At 29.3% G+C, this 17,792-nt stretch overlaps 1 protein-coding gene across 1 annotated transcript; it reads right to left on the bottom strand.

Annotated features, from left to right (window-relative positions):
* Positions 1-296: 296 nt before the first annotated feature.
* Positions 297-16,783, bottom strand: LOC116769090 (uncharacterized). The gene is made up of 5 exons (XM_032660082.2): positions 16,623-16,783; positions 1,209-2,663; positions 934-1,118; positions 632-846; positions 297-550 (listed from the first exon to the last, which is right to left on the bottom strand). The coding sequence occupies exons 1-5, from the start codon at positions 16,672-16,674 to the stop codon at positions 322-324; spliced, it is 2,136 nt and encodes a 711-aa protein (XP_032515973.2). The 5' UTR covers positions 16,675-16,783; the 3' UTR covers positions 297-321.
* Between the last annotated feature and the right edge of the window lie 1,009 nt (positions 16,784-17,792).

Genomic DNA, 17,792 nt, shown 5'->3' with positions numbered 1-17,792 from the left:
TTAAATCCAAGCCTCCATAACTTAAGTACGTACGTAATGAATTAAACATGGCGAATTATGGCAAGTTTAATTCCTTAACTAAAATATAAACTTTGAATATAATCAAAATAACAGGTTCTCTGGACTCTATATCATATTAAAATAAACAAAAAAAAGGTAAGTTTTGCCTTTAACGTTGCATAAATACTTAAAAGACTATCACTTACAATGGAATCAACACTGTATCACAGTAGTAGTCACAAGTTTAAAAGTCACTAGGAGATTTCAAACATAATAAAACAAAAGAGTATCTATACTAATCTGTTTAAAACAATTAATTATTTATTCATCTTGTAGTCTCTGAACGTTGCCACTACTGCCAGGCGATTCGACAATTACATGCGGTTGGTTTACAGAGTCATTCTGACTGTTTTCTTGTCTTCGACTTTCAATCACAGAATCATCAGTTTCTTTTGAGTCATTTGAATCGTCATCTTGCATTTTTTCAGCTTTTTTATTTTTATTCTTCCTGAACTGTTCTTCCATTTCTTTAAACTTTAACGACAGGTACCTACAAGAAGTTTTCAATAAGAAGCATAGTGTCCACTCTAAAATCCACATTATAATAAACTAATACATTCTTAATACTCACTTATCTACTAAAGGTCCGCTGTAGTCTTCGGGGAACTTAGGTGAATGTGGCAAAATATATTTGTATAGACTTTCATTTAGCACGTACAGTTGAGCGGTTTGTGAACAGCGTACATTAAACCACCAATCACACGTTAGTGCCGCTTGAGAAAATATCGTCCCGTTAGGACACAGGAATGACGCTTGACCACCATTTAAATCACAGTAATGCCATACCTGTAATATTAAATGCCATGTTGAACAGTTCTGAGATATTAAAAGTTCACTGAGAACGTAATAAAGTATGAACTAATTTGTTTTTACCTGACATCTTGTTTCGGGATCAGCAAAAAATCCTTTATAACGTTGCGTTTTACAATTAAAACTGGTTTCAGGTATAACGGTTAAAATTGGATAGTCGACATCTGGTTTACCGGGAGTCCCACCCTCCTCCTCAGATGTAACTGGAAGAGGAAAACGCTGAGAGCTACTGCCGCCAGTTGGATATTCTGTAATATATTAATACAAACAATTTATCTATAGCAATATTTTGTAAAGCTTGATGTCATATATATATATATCTATGTATTATACTTTACCATCAATATGTTGCGAGGGCGTGTGAATGGTAGCAAGCAAAGGTTCTTGGATATCAGAATTTTGTGGTCTTGCGGTTGTAGCAACAACGGTATGCGGAGTCGATCGGACAGGTGTTTCAGTCGCTTCAAACGGCTTAGGTGTGCTTAATACGGATGTTTCAACGTCATTATCCTGAGGTATTGCTCTTAACGCATTCAAAACTTGTATTAATGTCTTAATTGAAGCTCCGACGTTTTCTCTAGTGATTGGTTTCGGTATAGATTTATTTATCTGTAATGAATTAAGTAAATCCGCTAAAGCCACCGATTTTGAAGAACTGTACTGTTCGTTCTGGATAGGCGGCTGTTCTATAACATATTGAGGTCTATATTTTGTTACGTCAGACTCTATTTGAGCTGGTTGAATCAACTGGCGTTGTTCTTGCTTTTCCTGATAGTAATCGTCATATGGTATATCTTGCGCAGTCGATGTATACACAGGATTTTCAGTAGATGTTATTTGAGATTTAATAATAGGCTTAAAACCACTTTCTATCACTGGTTCCGATAATACTGGTTCATATGGCCTTCGTTCGTAATAGACTTCTGAAATTGTGGTTGGAGGTTTTCTTGGCTTAGGTTGGTAGCTATTTTCATAGAAATTTTGCGCGGGCTGATAAACATGCGGTCTGGGTTTGATATAAACAGGTTCCTCGGGTATTAGAACAGGAACATTGTATTGTTTATTGTAATTGCCATTTTTTTCAACGTTTACTGGTGGAGCCTGGTCATAAGGCACAAGTTTATATTTTGGAGATTCTCCTTGATTGGATTGAATATACTGAATGTTGGGTATATTTTCATGGTTATAGTTATAGTATGGCTTTCTGGTTTGTGGCTTCGTAAATGGAACACTCGGTGCTTTAATGGGTTTCGGGAAGTAGCTGTCATATAAATGATCCCTATTCTCCGAGGCCGGACTGTAGTTGTGATTTGCTTTTGGTATATGTTGGTACACAACAGGGAAAACGTCTTTATAGAACAATCTACTCGGACTTGATGAGGCTATATTAAATGGGGTTAACCGGTTTCCTTGGTACCTGGGAATATCTTTTTGTCTTTGTGAATAAATAATTTTTGGTTCTCGCCCTAAAGGCCTCGAAGTTCCAGCTTCAATAATTTCAGCCTTTTCAACTTCTACATTATTAGTGTAAGCTTCTGTTGTGGGTGGCAATAAATCATTAGCATAGTAAAATGTCATATAAGGTATTAATCTTCTGTACCTTTCATTAATGGACAACTGAGTTGAATTTAATTTAAGACCCTTATTTGTAGCAAGTTTTTGCGTTATACCGATTTCAGTATTTAAAGTATTAACAGAATTAGAGGCTGTTGTTTCCATTCTTCCATTCATTTTTGTCTCAGGGCTGTTCCCATTTGGCGATATACTTATTGTTGTAACAAGAGTTGGTGACACTGAAATACAAAATAAATCAATACCACCAGGACGAAAGTCTTAGACAATATTCTTTCACCGCAAAAAGTAATGTGCAAACTCCTAACACTAAATTCAAGGTCGTCATCTTATATATTTTATCAATTTCTATTCTCTCTATTATTATTTATTTTTGTATGATATAATGAATGATGACAAAAAAAAATTACGTGCTCAATATTAATTCAGAAATCTTAAGTGTTCGGGAAATAGAAATGGCAAGAAATTTCTTTAAAAATATTTTATATAGCTGTTTTGTAATGAGGAACTCATTACTATGATAATTTAATTAAGACTATGAGAACTCGAAAATTGTTTTCGTTGAAAGATGTGTAATTTATGTCTCATAATTTTAATTTAAAAATATTTATTACAGATATATTTTTTGTACTAAATATAACTACTTATAGGTAGTTGTCTAAAATACCTACTAGGATATTATTTTTAATTAATAGACGTTTATAACCTTCATAAAATGAGTGGCACTATCAGTCCTACATCCTGTATGCCATATCCTAGACAGCGACACGACTATCACACTACCTTTGATATTAGTTTGTAGATAAACCATTATTCCAACGTTTATTTTACAGTTGAGTCTCCGACCTAAGTTGTACTCTAAAGTCTAAACAAACTTAACCTTTTTATAACAAGGCACGACGATAAAGTTCAAGATTGTGACATCTTGTCTATTATTATCTATATATTTTATAAAATACGATTCTTGTCAGTATTACTTATTGCAGAACAATCAAAATTCATAGTTTTTGTCAAGGTCTACTTCAAATGTTAAGCGTATGTTGGTTTTACTTCCTATTAGGTATACTTTTACAAATAAATCGATTTGTGTGTCGGAATTACAACGATCAAGGCCTTACTGAGTATTTTTATTACTTTTGCAAATATATTTATGACAATATAAAACTTGTCCTCACCCTTACTTAACTTTGTCAAAATATATATTGTAATATAAAAAAAATATAATTAAGAAGTGGTTCTTAGACACTCGTGTATACGTAATACATACATAATTACTATAATCCCGACATAATATCTTGTTAAAATATTACAGAGAGGTATGCATTAACTTTAAAATGCAAATGGAATCGCTGACCATCACGAGTATGAAGTCGAAAAATAAGACGAAAATAACAATCATACTGGACAAAGTTATTTGAACTTATAATTTAGAAAAATCTTAGTTGCCTACGAGGGGTTTGGACGAAACTAACTCATACTAAAGCTTTTACTTTCATAATTACCTCTCAAACCTCTCTAACGTATAAATGAAACTAGTATTATTCGGATATACTACGCGGATTTTATTATTTAAAAACTACATAATCCCGAGAACGAGGGCACCTCGTCTGCCCGTGATCACGGTTGCTGCAAAGTAACCGAAACGTCGGGATTATGTAGTTTTTAAATAATAAAATCCGCGAAGTATATCCAAATAATACTAGTTTCAGTTAAATGAATAAAACTCGCGAAAATCTTAGATCTCTCTAACGTAATTAAATAAAATAACTTGAACATGACATACCTATTCTTTCATTGCACTGATAGTTTTCGTTAATATTATTCATATACATATATATATACCTACTATAATGCAATATACCTAGGTGCGGTAAATCAAAGGCAAAGAAAAGTCAATTGCGAATAGTTTCGGTTAGCATTTATTTCCACTTTTACACTCATGACCAATGAGACAGCAACAATTGTTAACTTGCAATAAATGTTATCTGGTCTCAGTCTATTATATTTTAATATTAAAATGAATTTCACGTATAAACTTTTTACATATTTATAAGTAATTTCTATTTTTTCAAACGTCACATGCAACACTGCGCTGCCCCGGCTAATAGGTATTATTTAAACAAACATTCTTCTCAACCTACATGTTCTGACAATCGGTCACGGCCTAAGAACTCACGCATTTCCCAGTACCTATCTACCCCATTACCCAGGTAAGTACTAACTTCTTAGGTAATCATTGCATCCTTAAATTAAACAAACTTATAACTACATATATTTTCAATATTGCTGCCAATAAGCTATTGTGTATAATTAAGTTCAGGTTTAATAAACCGTTAAAAATTAAGTGATTAAAAACCTCTGACTACATATACACTTATTTACTAGTAAAGAATTACGAATTAAACAAATATATAGTTATTAAAACATAGAAATACTTTAGACTACAAAATATCAAAAAACATATAATTAGTCCTTTACTGCATTACGGCCTTTTAATATACATAATAATTTTTATGTTATAAGTATTTTTCAACATATAAGTATATGCTTATCCAATCTTAGATAAATGCTATGTAAGTATTGGAACAAATAAAACAAATCGTATTAAACTTTTCTTATAAAATGTCGAGTTAATGTTATTCCGTCGTCATAGAAAGCAGACGACTTAACGACGCATTATAAAGTTACCTAATATTCTCCTAATATTAAAAATACGGTGCTACTATAAATAAAGATTTGTTTTTCTATTTCGATCAATAACGTTTCGCATTTTGTAGATTTAATATTATTTTAACAGATGTTTTACAACATGTTGTAGTAAATAAATCAATCACGCATTTTAGGGAACATTTTTTTAAGAATATAGCATTACTCGCAATGATTACCCACGACGACTCAATCGTATTCTTTAACTAAAGTTCTATTATGGCTCCACTAATACAAATAATTTATTTTGTGAGTTTATTGCAATTTACACGATCATTGAGCATATTCCTAAAGTGATAGAAAGTTTGTTATTATAGTGAAAGCGTCGCCTAGTAGGGCCACGCGAAAAGAACTTGCACAATAATCACAGATTAGGTGAGATTGTGGTATAAACCGGTCACAAGATTAGATATTTACCTATTTGACCGGATATTCATATGTCATATCTATTTGCTTTTAATTAATTGCATACCAAAGATGTAATTTTGTATTGCGTCCTACGAAATATCCCGGATAAGTGAAATAGTTTTAAAAAAACACGAATAATTTAATCCTCTAAAATATCAAGAAATACTTGTTCCCGCTGATTAGTTAACCTTCGAGAAACATAAAAAAATGGAATGTTCCTAAATAATTTGTAACACTATTTAGGAAACTCATCGTATCTTTTATTATTTACTCATGATTTATTATTATCTTGCTATTTAACTAATTTATGTACCTAATTAAAACACGCTGTATATAATAAGTGTTGTAGTCAGATAGGTGTTTTTTATTTTGTATTTTTATTAATAACCGCCCTTTACAACCAAAACCTGAAATGTATTCTGTCCTAACGATTTATTATTCCATTCTAATAAAACCGAACGGGAATATTTTATTATTTGCCTTCAATTTTGTTGTAGCTTATAGCATGAATATTGCAAGATTAGTATTCATGTAGCTTGCGAAATACTACATAGCCTTTCTCTGCAAATTAGATACGTTTGTCCATACCGAAATAGACTCATTTCAATTCCAGATTCCTGACAACGTTTGCATACAACATTTTACTGTGGTTAAAACGTGCTCTATTGTCTTAAGGTATTTGGAATGAAGAAACAGTAATTAAAGATCTCCTGAGATAGCAATTACAAGACGTGCAATTTTTTAGTGCCCTTGTATCTAATTACAAAGGTTCTTTAATAAATAAGTATATTATATTAAATTAATCTTTTACTGTCTTATTTTGATAGCGTTTTTTTATAATATAAAATTTGAAAAAAAAAACAATAAGATCTTAATCCTTCGCGTATGGGAAAAAAGGTTCTATGATCTTAAAATATGCACAAAACTACATTCAACGACTTCGATATGAAAAGGATACCTTAACCTGCAATCGCAAAATAATTGAAGGAACTAAGTTATAGTAAACATGAAGAACTATGGGTTAAGTATACCAACACAAGAAATTAAACAATGCCAGATATATTTATTACACTCGGATGCCCAAGAACTTATATTTTATATTTAAAGATAAAGAATTTTGAAGCACATTCTTAACAACTGTGATTACGGAGCCGCGGAAATAGGACAAGGAATTCATTAATTTAATATATAATTTTATTTATCATCACTAAATTATTTTTGTAAACATGTTTATTACGCTATTCGTTAAAATTCCCGAAGTAATCGTTAATCGCCTGGAATGTAAATTAACTTTATTTTAGAAATCACATTTGTCGACATCAGTCAAATTATCTTGACTAATAGGTACGGTTTGTCGCAAGCAAAACTACATAAAAAATTAATTTCGATATTAATCAAAATAAACTGGGACTTGCTTCGGAATTTTCTAATTACAAAGAAACTTTATTTTGTATGTGTATCACACTTTTTCTACAGGCTTATTGTTGCAGGTTTGATTTTTTTCTAACAACTAGGTACCTATACCTAGTAATTAATAATGTAGTATGTAACTGTTGGATGCAAGACCTATAATTATACTGTCAGCATTACTTCATACTTTTCGTGTTCATTTTTACGGTATTATGAAAAGATTCTATTTTAATATCGCTAACTTATCACTTCGCCATCTTTTCAATACCAGTTATTAAAGAGGATGTATTGGATTAATTGTTTACAATGAAATTACAGTGTCTATGCAACTGAGAGCGAAGTAGTTTAGCTGTTAGGAAAACCTTGATTGTGGTTTCACACATGGCGTGACGACATAGTAGGCATTGTTTTTGTTTGATATTTATGTAGTAATTACAATATTTTTACTATAATTTACTTATGCTATGTTGAATAAGTATTATTGTTAATAATAAAAAGGTAGTATTGTTATAACAAAGATTTAGCTTATATTGATCGGTAGCTTTGTATGTCAAACACTTCAATTAACAACAAATAAGTTTAATTGATATGAAAGAAATTAAGAAATATACACAGAAGATAATATTAAGCAGAAAGCTGTTCACGTGTGTTGAAATCTCAAAGTGGGTCAGTAACTGTCACCGCAGATCCTATCAGGAGCGAATTATATCGAAATACTTTGTTATTAGACAGTACATTGTTCCACTTGCATGTTAAATCTTGTAGTTGAATGTTTTTTAAGCTATTTATTATTTATATTGCTTCGTATTTGTATCGAATTCTAATGTATTCGAAATAACCGTTTAAAATATTTGCTGAGATTATTTTCGAGGAAGTGATTTAATTATATGATATTAGTGATAACCTACTTTTCCTAGAAACTTTCATTTACCGACAAAACGGAAATAATAATATGTTATCGACTTTCTCTGTGACTCAGCGTGGGTCCTTAAAAAAATCGAATAAAATTTTACATTCATTCTTATTGGATTTGATTTCTCAAACATGCTATTGTTTAACATAGAATTTATTAGTGTGGTTATAAAACGATATTCTGAGGAAATTTTATTCGGTTATTTTCCCACGATATTTAATGTCTAATTATAACAAAACATTATTATCAATGAAAGTTATAAGATAAATATTCAATTTAAAACAATAAGAATATCTCGCTTTTCAGTTGACGACCGAGATGACGTTTTAGGTGATTTGTTAAAATAGAGTACATAATGTTATTTAGAGCATTTATTTTATTAAAAAGTGATGTGTTTTTTTTTCTACAATTTTTTTTTTTCAAGAATAACCAACTACTTTATTAATTTAAATTATAATATTATACCATACATTTCTCTTGTTTTATTATTGGAACCATCTTTCACCCAATTATACATACATATAATCTCTCTCGGCGACGCTGTCACAACCGGTCGCTGTTAGGGCTTAAAAAAGAAACATGATATTTGTTTTTTTCTTTAATTTGTTAATTTATTATATAACATCTTTTAACTAAATCATTTAACGGAAATAAAATTATAAACGATTTTAGTCATCCTGAAAATCAATAACAAATATGTATCTATTTTCACAATCCATGTAGAAAATTAATTTGTTTGCACCCATACGACTTATTAAGTAAGGCAGTATTTTACGAGTCAAATTTGCAAACTGTCAATGAAAACTTGACACATTCATTATACTGAATTTATGATATTTATTTAAGCATTACACATATTTTGTTCATCTTGAATCCTTGAAAGTAGGTGACCTCATGAATAAGCTATATTTATAAATCTATGACAACATTTAAATTTCATTAAAAAAAAAAACTACAGTCCGTCTAATTAAAAAAGATAAACACAGCAATAATTTTTTAAGATTTTTTAACGAACAAATACTATTTAAGTGATTATGCCATCATTTATCAGTGCTATTCACAATCGATTGTTAATGTTAATTGATATTGATTGAAATATATTTTCTAATACGCGTTGCAAGGACTGCTTATATATTTATATATAGCAAATTAAACTGATAATATTGTTTTCCATAACATCTGACATTGTATTACATACCTAACTAATTGTGGGAACAGAAACGAAGGTTCTCTGTAAAGGCTTTATTCGATGATAATTATCACCTACACGTTCTTTCAACTGGCCAACACACTTCTACTCGTATTTGGTTTAGACTACAAACGTGGTGTTGCTAAGGCTATTTCTAGATGGGAATTTTCATATAAATAATATCGCGTTAATATTTTTAATAAGTATACAGTATACTGAAACATTATGAATTTAACTAGAAGAATTTTTGAAAAGCCGCAATTAAATATTTTTAAAAATATTTAAAACAGTCTGATATATAACCATGAAAATAACGTAGTAAGAAGAAATTGGAAAACGAAATTAAATAGAATAATAAGACGCAGTCATAATGTTTTGCTCCCTGTCGTAATGGACCATATTCTCACCGAAGCAGGGTGAACGGATACCTATGTTAGATTTTTATATAGCAAATATGCGAAATAAACTACTGAGCCTAGCAGTAAAATATTCATTTTGCTGTCATGAAGACTTTTTTCACAAAAAAAAAATTCACTACTATATCGAGCCTACTCCTGAACAAACAATAGATGTCCTCTTGTCGATGTCCCATGTCACAGAAACAGGATGTTAATGTGTTAGAAGTGTAAGTTCTGTTATGACCTTCTCATGAGATATTTTAATATCAAAACGACGCGAACCAAAGAGGACAATACACTCTTTTGTTTCCACGAATAATATAAACGCCGGAGACTAAATTTCGACCCAGTTGGATACAGTAATGAAGGCGTAATATTTGGCTGTTCTCCTTTTGGTAATACGTCAAAGATATCAAATGAAACATTCGAGCCCGGTTAAATAATATACGTATATAATTCGGAAAGTTAAGGCATCATATCATCTTACTATTAAAGAATGACGAGATTAAGCATCCATATGCGGGCATGTATGCTAAAATACTTCATAGAGTTTCCCAAAAAAAATGGCATTTGGTTTTTAAATATATATACATTTATTATAATACACGTGCACCACAAAGGCCAGTCTAATGACGTATCGGTTGAATACTCCATTGACAGAATAATTTACATTAAAGTCTTTTTTCCATTAGGTACGCTCTTTTATAACTTACGATGTAATAACTTTGTTGAAAGTAGAAAATCTGACTCGTCATTCTGCAACATCAAATAACTTTGCGATGCTTCGTTGAGGTTTTTTTTAATACGCAATGCATATAACTTTATTGGTAATGTTGTTTTATAGTCACTACTAATTTCTTTGAAAAGTCAGAACTAAATGTTACCATCAAATATAAAGTACTTTATAATAACGTAAATCTTTTTAAATATGTAAAAATACAATTTACAGAAGAAGTAGTTTTCTTATTGTGATTTAATGCAAGTTACTCTTTTCTTCTAGACATTTGTTACTATAGCTTTCTTAACACAAACTGGTTTAACTACAAATAAGCGGTGCCTCAAAACGTGATTAAAAATATTATATTTATATACAACCTAGTACAAAAACAAACATACATCCTATGTAATAAGTGAAAACTCCTTTTTATAGCGCAGATCAGACGTCTTTAAATCGTATTAACGTAATCCCGTACTTATATGATATATAATAAATAGTTACGTGAAAGTTTCGTTTAAAGTAATTCCTATAATAAATATTTTACTCTGTAAATTGTAAGAATAATTTAGTTATAACACGTGTTAGAAAAAGTTACCTAATGTTCACACCTTACAAATAGAAACAGATGTGTGTTCTAAGAGAATTAAAACAAGAGCAAAATAAACCGTTTTAATAGTTAAATACTTCATCTAATATATTACGATTATTAATAACCTATATAAGTTCATTGCACTTGCATATAGGTACTTTTAACTGAATATATTTTTATGAAGCAAAGTCTCCAAATACAGAAAATAGAGTCCACATTGGCCCTTCTTTGTTCACTTACTTGTCATTATTGTAAAAACTGTATTTTGTTATATTAACAGTACATGTCAGTATACCTAATTATAATAATATATATAATAATAATTTTTAATTTATAAATCTTTGCACGATTTAGTATTAACCCAGTTCATTGATGTAAAACAAAGATGATCCTAATGGCTCACTAAATATTCTCACACAGCAATAATTAAAAATACTTTAAAGTATATTTACTTTAGTTTCACATTGTATCATATCTCGTCACTACACACAAAACGTTTCACGTTTCTCGTTCGATAACCTACTTTAATAAGTATTATAATTTTGTTCTTATGGCTGTTGATTGAAAAGTATGTCCATTAGTTTTATATTAAATACTGAATTATAATATATTTAGCTTCGTTTTAAAACATTTAATTTATTTTATATTTGATATTGATTATTATCTTACTCTGAGCTGCTACAAGGTGATAAATCACTTATAAGTCAAGATACTAATTCACCACATAAGTAGGTTAGCTTCTAAATGCGTGCAAGGCTCCTTTTACTTTATAGAATAATGTTTTATTTATACAACATTTGGTCGTATAAATCTAGTTTTATTTCGACACGGGACGTTGCGAAACATTAGAAGACAGACCAAATCGGTAGTGCATATCTTCTAATTAATCATTCTTCCTTTTACAAAATTATAATTAGATACTAATTGAAATATCTACTATTCGATAACACTAGCATTAATTCCATGTGTATATTGATTCATTGTTTTTTTCTATGTGTCAATGTTGCAATAGAAAAAAAGATAATTATAATAATAAACTGCTATTAACTACCTCACTATAAAAGTGATGTCAATTACATTCGCATATGGCCAATACCTTTCCTCCATTACATTTCGTTGAGAGTCGACGACCTTCGTTACATCTACATACTTTACATAATAAAAAAGATTTAATTATCCGTCATAATTTTAAATATACCTACATTTTTTATCCTTTGAAGCTCCATCGCTTAGGTGACAACTTCAGTGGCAACTAACAATTACTTTTTTACTACCTATCTATTTAACGAAAATATTAAATTTTTTTAATGGGAACTGTCTTGAAAACATCAGTAATAATTAACAAACTTATTTTTAATATAATTACATCGAGAGTATTAAAAGAAATATATGTTTTAAACACTAACAATAAATTTGACCTTTTATTTTCTCAAATAGAACAGAATTTATCACGAATAAAGAAATAATTTATTAAATGAATGCTGCTTGATTTAATTTAATAAATCAGGCTTAAAATCTTACGTCAATTATTCATCCTAAGTTAAAATTCTAATAAATTAGGTACTAAATAATTTATACAAAGAAATGTGATTGTAGGAATCATTTGAACATTCTTACTAACTTAAATAAACCCCAATTTTCCTCTTCTAAGACTACAAAGACTTTGACTTTCAAGAATCAAGATGGGATATGTATGCTGTCACATTATAAAAATTTCTTTGTCATATAACAATGGGAAATTAATAATGAATCATTTGTTCTAAGCCTGCTATTGCGAGAGGAAACCGTTAACGCGAGACGCGGAAGCTATTATAATTTATGAGCAAAATCATAGACATTCTAATTGTATCAATTCAAATGTAGATGATAGAACTACAAAAAAAACACGTTGCCGCAATTACTACAAATGGACGTGCATTTTTATAATAAACGAAATTTGCAGTTATCAATACCAGATACTTTAAATTGGATTTAAATTGATATGATATTTACACCAGCTCACATTTATCTATAAAAGTATTCTTTTTAAATACAACATTTAAGTGTTCGGTTAAACTAAAGTAAGCTGAGGTTTTAACTTAATAAAACTATCAACTCAAATGTCTATCACCTATCTATCATATGGATAAAATCTTTAACTTTCTATTTTTTAAATCTTAATGCGCTTTATCTTAATAATTTATAACACATCTTAGCATTAATCAATCATTGCAAATGTAAGAATATTGTTTCCCGTTGCAAGAAACTTCTCGTGTCCCAAAACGCATGGAGTAACTTAATTCACTTAGTTTTACTAACCAATTTCTAAAATGATCTTTGCCTACCCCTCCGTAGATATTTCTTTTATTAAAGATCCCAATAAATATTCAATACTTTCACTTTCTCATCACTAAATATTCATAATTATCTGTTTCCTATGATTTTGCCCGCATAATAAAACCACCTTTGATTGTTTTACATATCATTGTTACGAGGTCGGAGGTTTCATTTAATTTCTTAAGTATCCTTAACCAGATTCTAAATTGGTGCAACGAAACTATCTCAGGACAACTCCCTTTCGATAAAAAAATGTTTAAAATTATGCCAGTTTTAATTGAAGTAGTAGTAGAGTATCAGACATTTGGTCGAATGAGCACTTCAGCCATTTTGAGATCGGTTGTAAAGTAGCCTGAGTTATTCTCTATGACATTATCTACCTGCCTATGAAATTTCTGTCATAATCGGTCAGGCTGTTCCAAAGATTAGCCTTAACAAACAGACACACAGACCATAATTAAAAAAATTGCAAATTGACGTATATATCGTACATACTTTCATATGTGCGAAGAGAAAAATCTATTCAGTATGTGTATTAAATTAAAACGAGACACTAAGAATGAGCAAAGATTTTTTCTCAAAAAAAATAATTGGTTGTTACATCTCTGAGTCTTCACCAGTAAAATATCCATAAATGTGAAATATTAGTCAAGAAAATTAAGGTATCTATACGTTCTATGAATCGTTATTAACATTACTCACGTAATCAAACTGTTGCCTCAAAAATGGCATTAGAAACTTAGTTCAATGACTTCACATATGGGTATCATCTTTAAAACTTGTCCAAAATTATTACTTTTTGATAATTATAAAGCCTTGTGCACACGTCAATGTATTTTGAATGTTTGTATTTTTTGGATCACTTTCACGTGAAGTAATTTAAAATCTTTTTGAATAAAAGTTTAATAACATTTCGTTTTAATATAAATCGATTCACAATCTCCGAGTTTATTGCAAATAAATAAACAGACGTTTTCTACTCTTATATAGCTATGTCTAATGCATAATATCTTGCCATAAAATATGTAAATTAACCTTAATGTAGGATAATAAGATATAATATTGAAGGATTCTACATTTATACCATCAAAGCAATATTTACTCTTAATGTGCTTACAGAATTGTTACCGAGTAATCGAAGTGTGTTCTCTGATATCATGACATTTGTTGCAATATTTAGGAACAGCTAATTGATTTTGTCTACTAATTAATATTATAAAATATATCTACTTCTATACATCACTCATGAATATCCGAGTATATATCGCTCGGATTGTTACAGACGCTGCTAAACGTATAACTCGTTTTTATATTATATAATCTGGCGAAATACGAATAACGAAACCAAACGATATTGTAATTGTTAAACAAGAAATCGCTCTAACTTTGTGTTTAAATATCATAATATTGAAATTTCAAATTAGATTTACCAAGAGAAATTACTTAAGCATACTTAGTCATTATTATAATATACTATATGTAGTTAGATTTATGTTTAATAACTCACGTTTCAATATTATTTATTGTCGTCTTACAAAATGAAAGTTGTTTTTACTTGCGTTTCTGAATAATTCATTATTTTCTTTCAATGGACCGCATCAGACTCCATCTAATTATTCATATAGATTTCGTAAGTTGAACAATTAATACAATAATCATCTATCAAATTAGATAACGAAAGAATAACGTAATATCTTCGATAACTTAAAATTGTTATATCATGCGATTTTCTAATAAATTACAATACTCATATACCTATAGGTATCTATTATATTAGCCAAATGGCCAATTTTAATTTTTTAACAATATATTTGTAATTAATTAATTAAAATGCACTTTTTGTATATATAATGGATTTCTAAATTTTCTGTTATGAATATGAATCGAAATCTTTAATGTCATATCGAATTAATCTTTCAGTTTTATATATATATAATGTAACCGAATACCAATTCTTTTAATATCGAGCGATACAACATTTTATGGAAAATACAATTATAAATGCGTACGCATTTTTTAACTCTCTGGGCCCTAATGTTTCAGTAGGTTTGCAATAAGGCTTTTCATAGTTTAACTAAACAGTTATTTTACTAAGAATTGCTATGTATAAAAATATATAATTTAAGCAATACAAAGTAGAAGATATTTATTTTGAAGAGGTATTTAACGTATTCATGAAATAATTCTCATGAAACATTTTGCCATTCGTGATTAAAATTTGTTTTGAATCCAATCTAGCACATTAACTTCACCATCACTGTGTGACTCTTCGAAGTATAAAAGAAAAAGAGAAGTCCAAAAGATCCTAAAGAAAGTGATATACTGATCCAACTAAACCAATAATAAGTAAGGATTCGAAAAGTTTTAACGACACCTTATCTATTCTTGATATTACAGAATATCATAGATAATACTAAAAGAGAGATTACCTTAGATTTGGGAGTACCTAGAGACGTAAAACATTTATTTAAATTCTTGAAACCTTATTTGAATTTGAAGTTAAGTTAGGAGAGATAACGGATATCCCTAAAATAAATACGTGACATGAGTTCAAATGAAGAAAAACTGGTGCAGTTACATCGTGAAACTAGTACAAGGTGGTCAGAATTATACATTACTTAACAACAACAGTTGTACTCAGTTCCAAATTCAAATTTTTATTAAGTTATAAATTTTAGTTATTTTTTGCAAATTTATAAAATTTTATCTTCGTATTTGTAAATAGTTGTGTGAAATGACTACGGAAAACTCATTACATTTAATTATTATTTAATAGCTTGAAAAAGACTTTTTAGAAATAAAAAATATAACATTATGCATTCGTAGTGTCTTTGAAAACACCGTTCCGTTTCCAACTATGACTTTAAGGCAAAGCTGGAACTGGAAAGTTTTTAAGGAAATCCTAACGACATCATAGTTGCATAAGTATTCTAGAATTTGCTGTCCTATGAGAGCATCTTGACAAAAGCCCTCACATTACAAAATCAAATATGAACCTATGAGAAATTGGCATATTAATGGTGATCAATTTTAAACGTTACCGATTTTTTTCCGACCTTATTTTTTTTAATTTTCAACACAGACTGGCATTGAGATTTAACGCGATATGCCTTTTTATTTCGCTTTAAGGTCACGAAAGGAAAACGCTTGTCTTAAAATGTAGATCTTAAATCGTGGTCGAACGTAATAAGTGTAACGATCAATTATGGTTTTGGGTTCCGTGTATTATTTACAAAACCCATATGAATGCTTACCGCCTTTTTGTTGATAAATAGAAACTTTTAAATTTTAATGTTTTAAAACCTTCGTTATGGAACCTTTAAAATAAATACATATATTTTTGAAATTCTTAAATAATCACTGTTATTTTGTGTTAATTACAATTAAAGGAAGAATACTTTGAATCATGTGCTAGATATAACTTTCCACAAATATAAAAAAGTATATTTATAACAACTTTTAACTTTCCCACAATTTTTGATATTTTTATTCATCTCAGTCGTATATTAAATTTACAAATAACAAACACTTACCAAATAATATGAGCATCCAAAGCTCCATTGTAATCCGATCCATCCATCCCATTCTGACACGAAATGTTCACTGAAGTGTTTATTTACGTAAATATAGTCTCAACATACGCAACACAAACTCGCGAGCGTCTCGCGTAAGAAATGACTTCAAATGACTCCAGTCTTTAACGCAGTGCATGCTATCACGGTCAGTAAGAAATTTGAATGTATGGAACCTATTGGCTAGTGTTAATTTTGTTTGGATTTTATTTTCTGTACCAGTTTTTTCAGGACATTATGAATCATAATATCTTTAATTATATTCGCCAGACATTTTAGATTGTGAAGGTTTCATTTTTTATATTAATCATAAATATGATCGAAATCTATACTTATAATTTTTTTGTTGAGGTAATAATTTGTTATAATTTAGTGTATATTGTTAAATATTCATTTTTTTTACTTGTAGGTGAAAACTCATAGTTTTTTTTATTAATGAAACATAAAGTTGACGACTTTATGTTTCATTCAATAAAAAAAAAAATTCGAAATAAGAAAGCCTTAATTGCTTTAAATTAAACCATAATACTATCAAAAACTATAAAACAAATCATTATTTTTATAATTTATATATATTTATCATGTATTGTAGCCATAACAAGGACGAGAGAAATCTAAAGCATTAAAATTTATGTAAAATAAATGTTTTTGGTACATCAATGAACCGCATTTATAGGAACATAACACACCATGTAAAAGAATATAAAATTCTCATAGTATTTCTAACATGAATATTTTTTTAAAAAATACGTCTTTGAAGTTATAACTTATAAGTATTTAGATGCCAGATGGTCTTAAGCCTAAGTGGTCGCCCTGGTTTATGAGACAGCAATATATTCATCAGATATGAAACCAAGAGCCTTCTGTATATAAATCTCAAGCTAAAAACTGTAACGAGAAGTAAGCTACACCTTCATACATATATATTTAATAAATATTGTGAACTGTATTGTGTGTATCCACTAAAATTTAAACAAATATGAAACAAAGCAATGAAAACATTTGAAAAGAAAATAGTCAATATAGTTAAAATAAAAATAAGGGACAAAGCTTTAAGTTTAGAGCTAGCCTCTGCGTATACCAAGTAATATTTTTTTTACTTAAAAATAAAGTAAAAGTATGAGTTTTAGA

This window comes from Danaus plexippus, chromosome 5 (genome assembly GCF_018135715.1).
Source record: "Danaus plexippus chromosome 5, MEX_DaPlex, whole genome shotgun sequence".
Taxonomy (NCBI): Eukaryota; Metazoa; Arthropoda; class Insecta; order Lepidoptera; family Nymphalidae; genus Danaus; species Danaus plexippus.
Note: the sequence above shows the minus strand (reverse complement) of the source record. Positions and strands in the feature narration are given on the sequence as shown.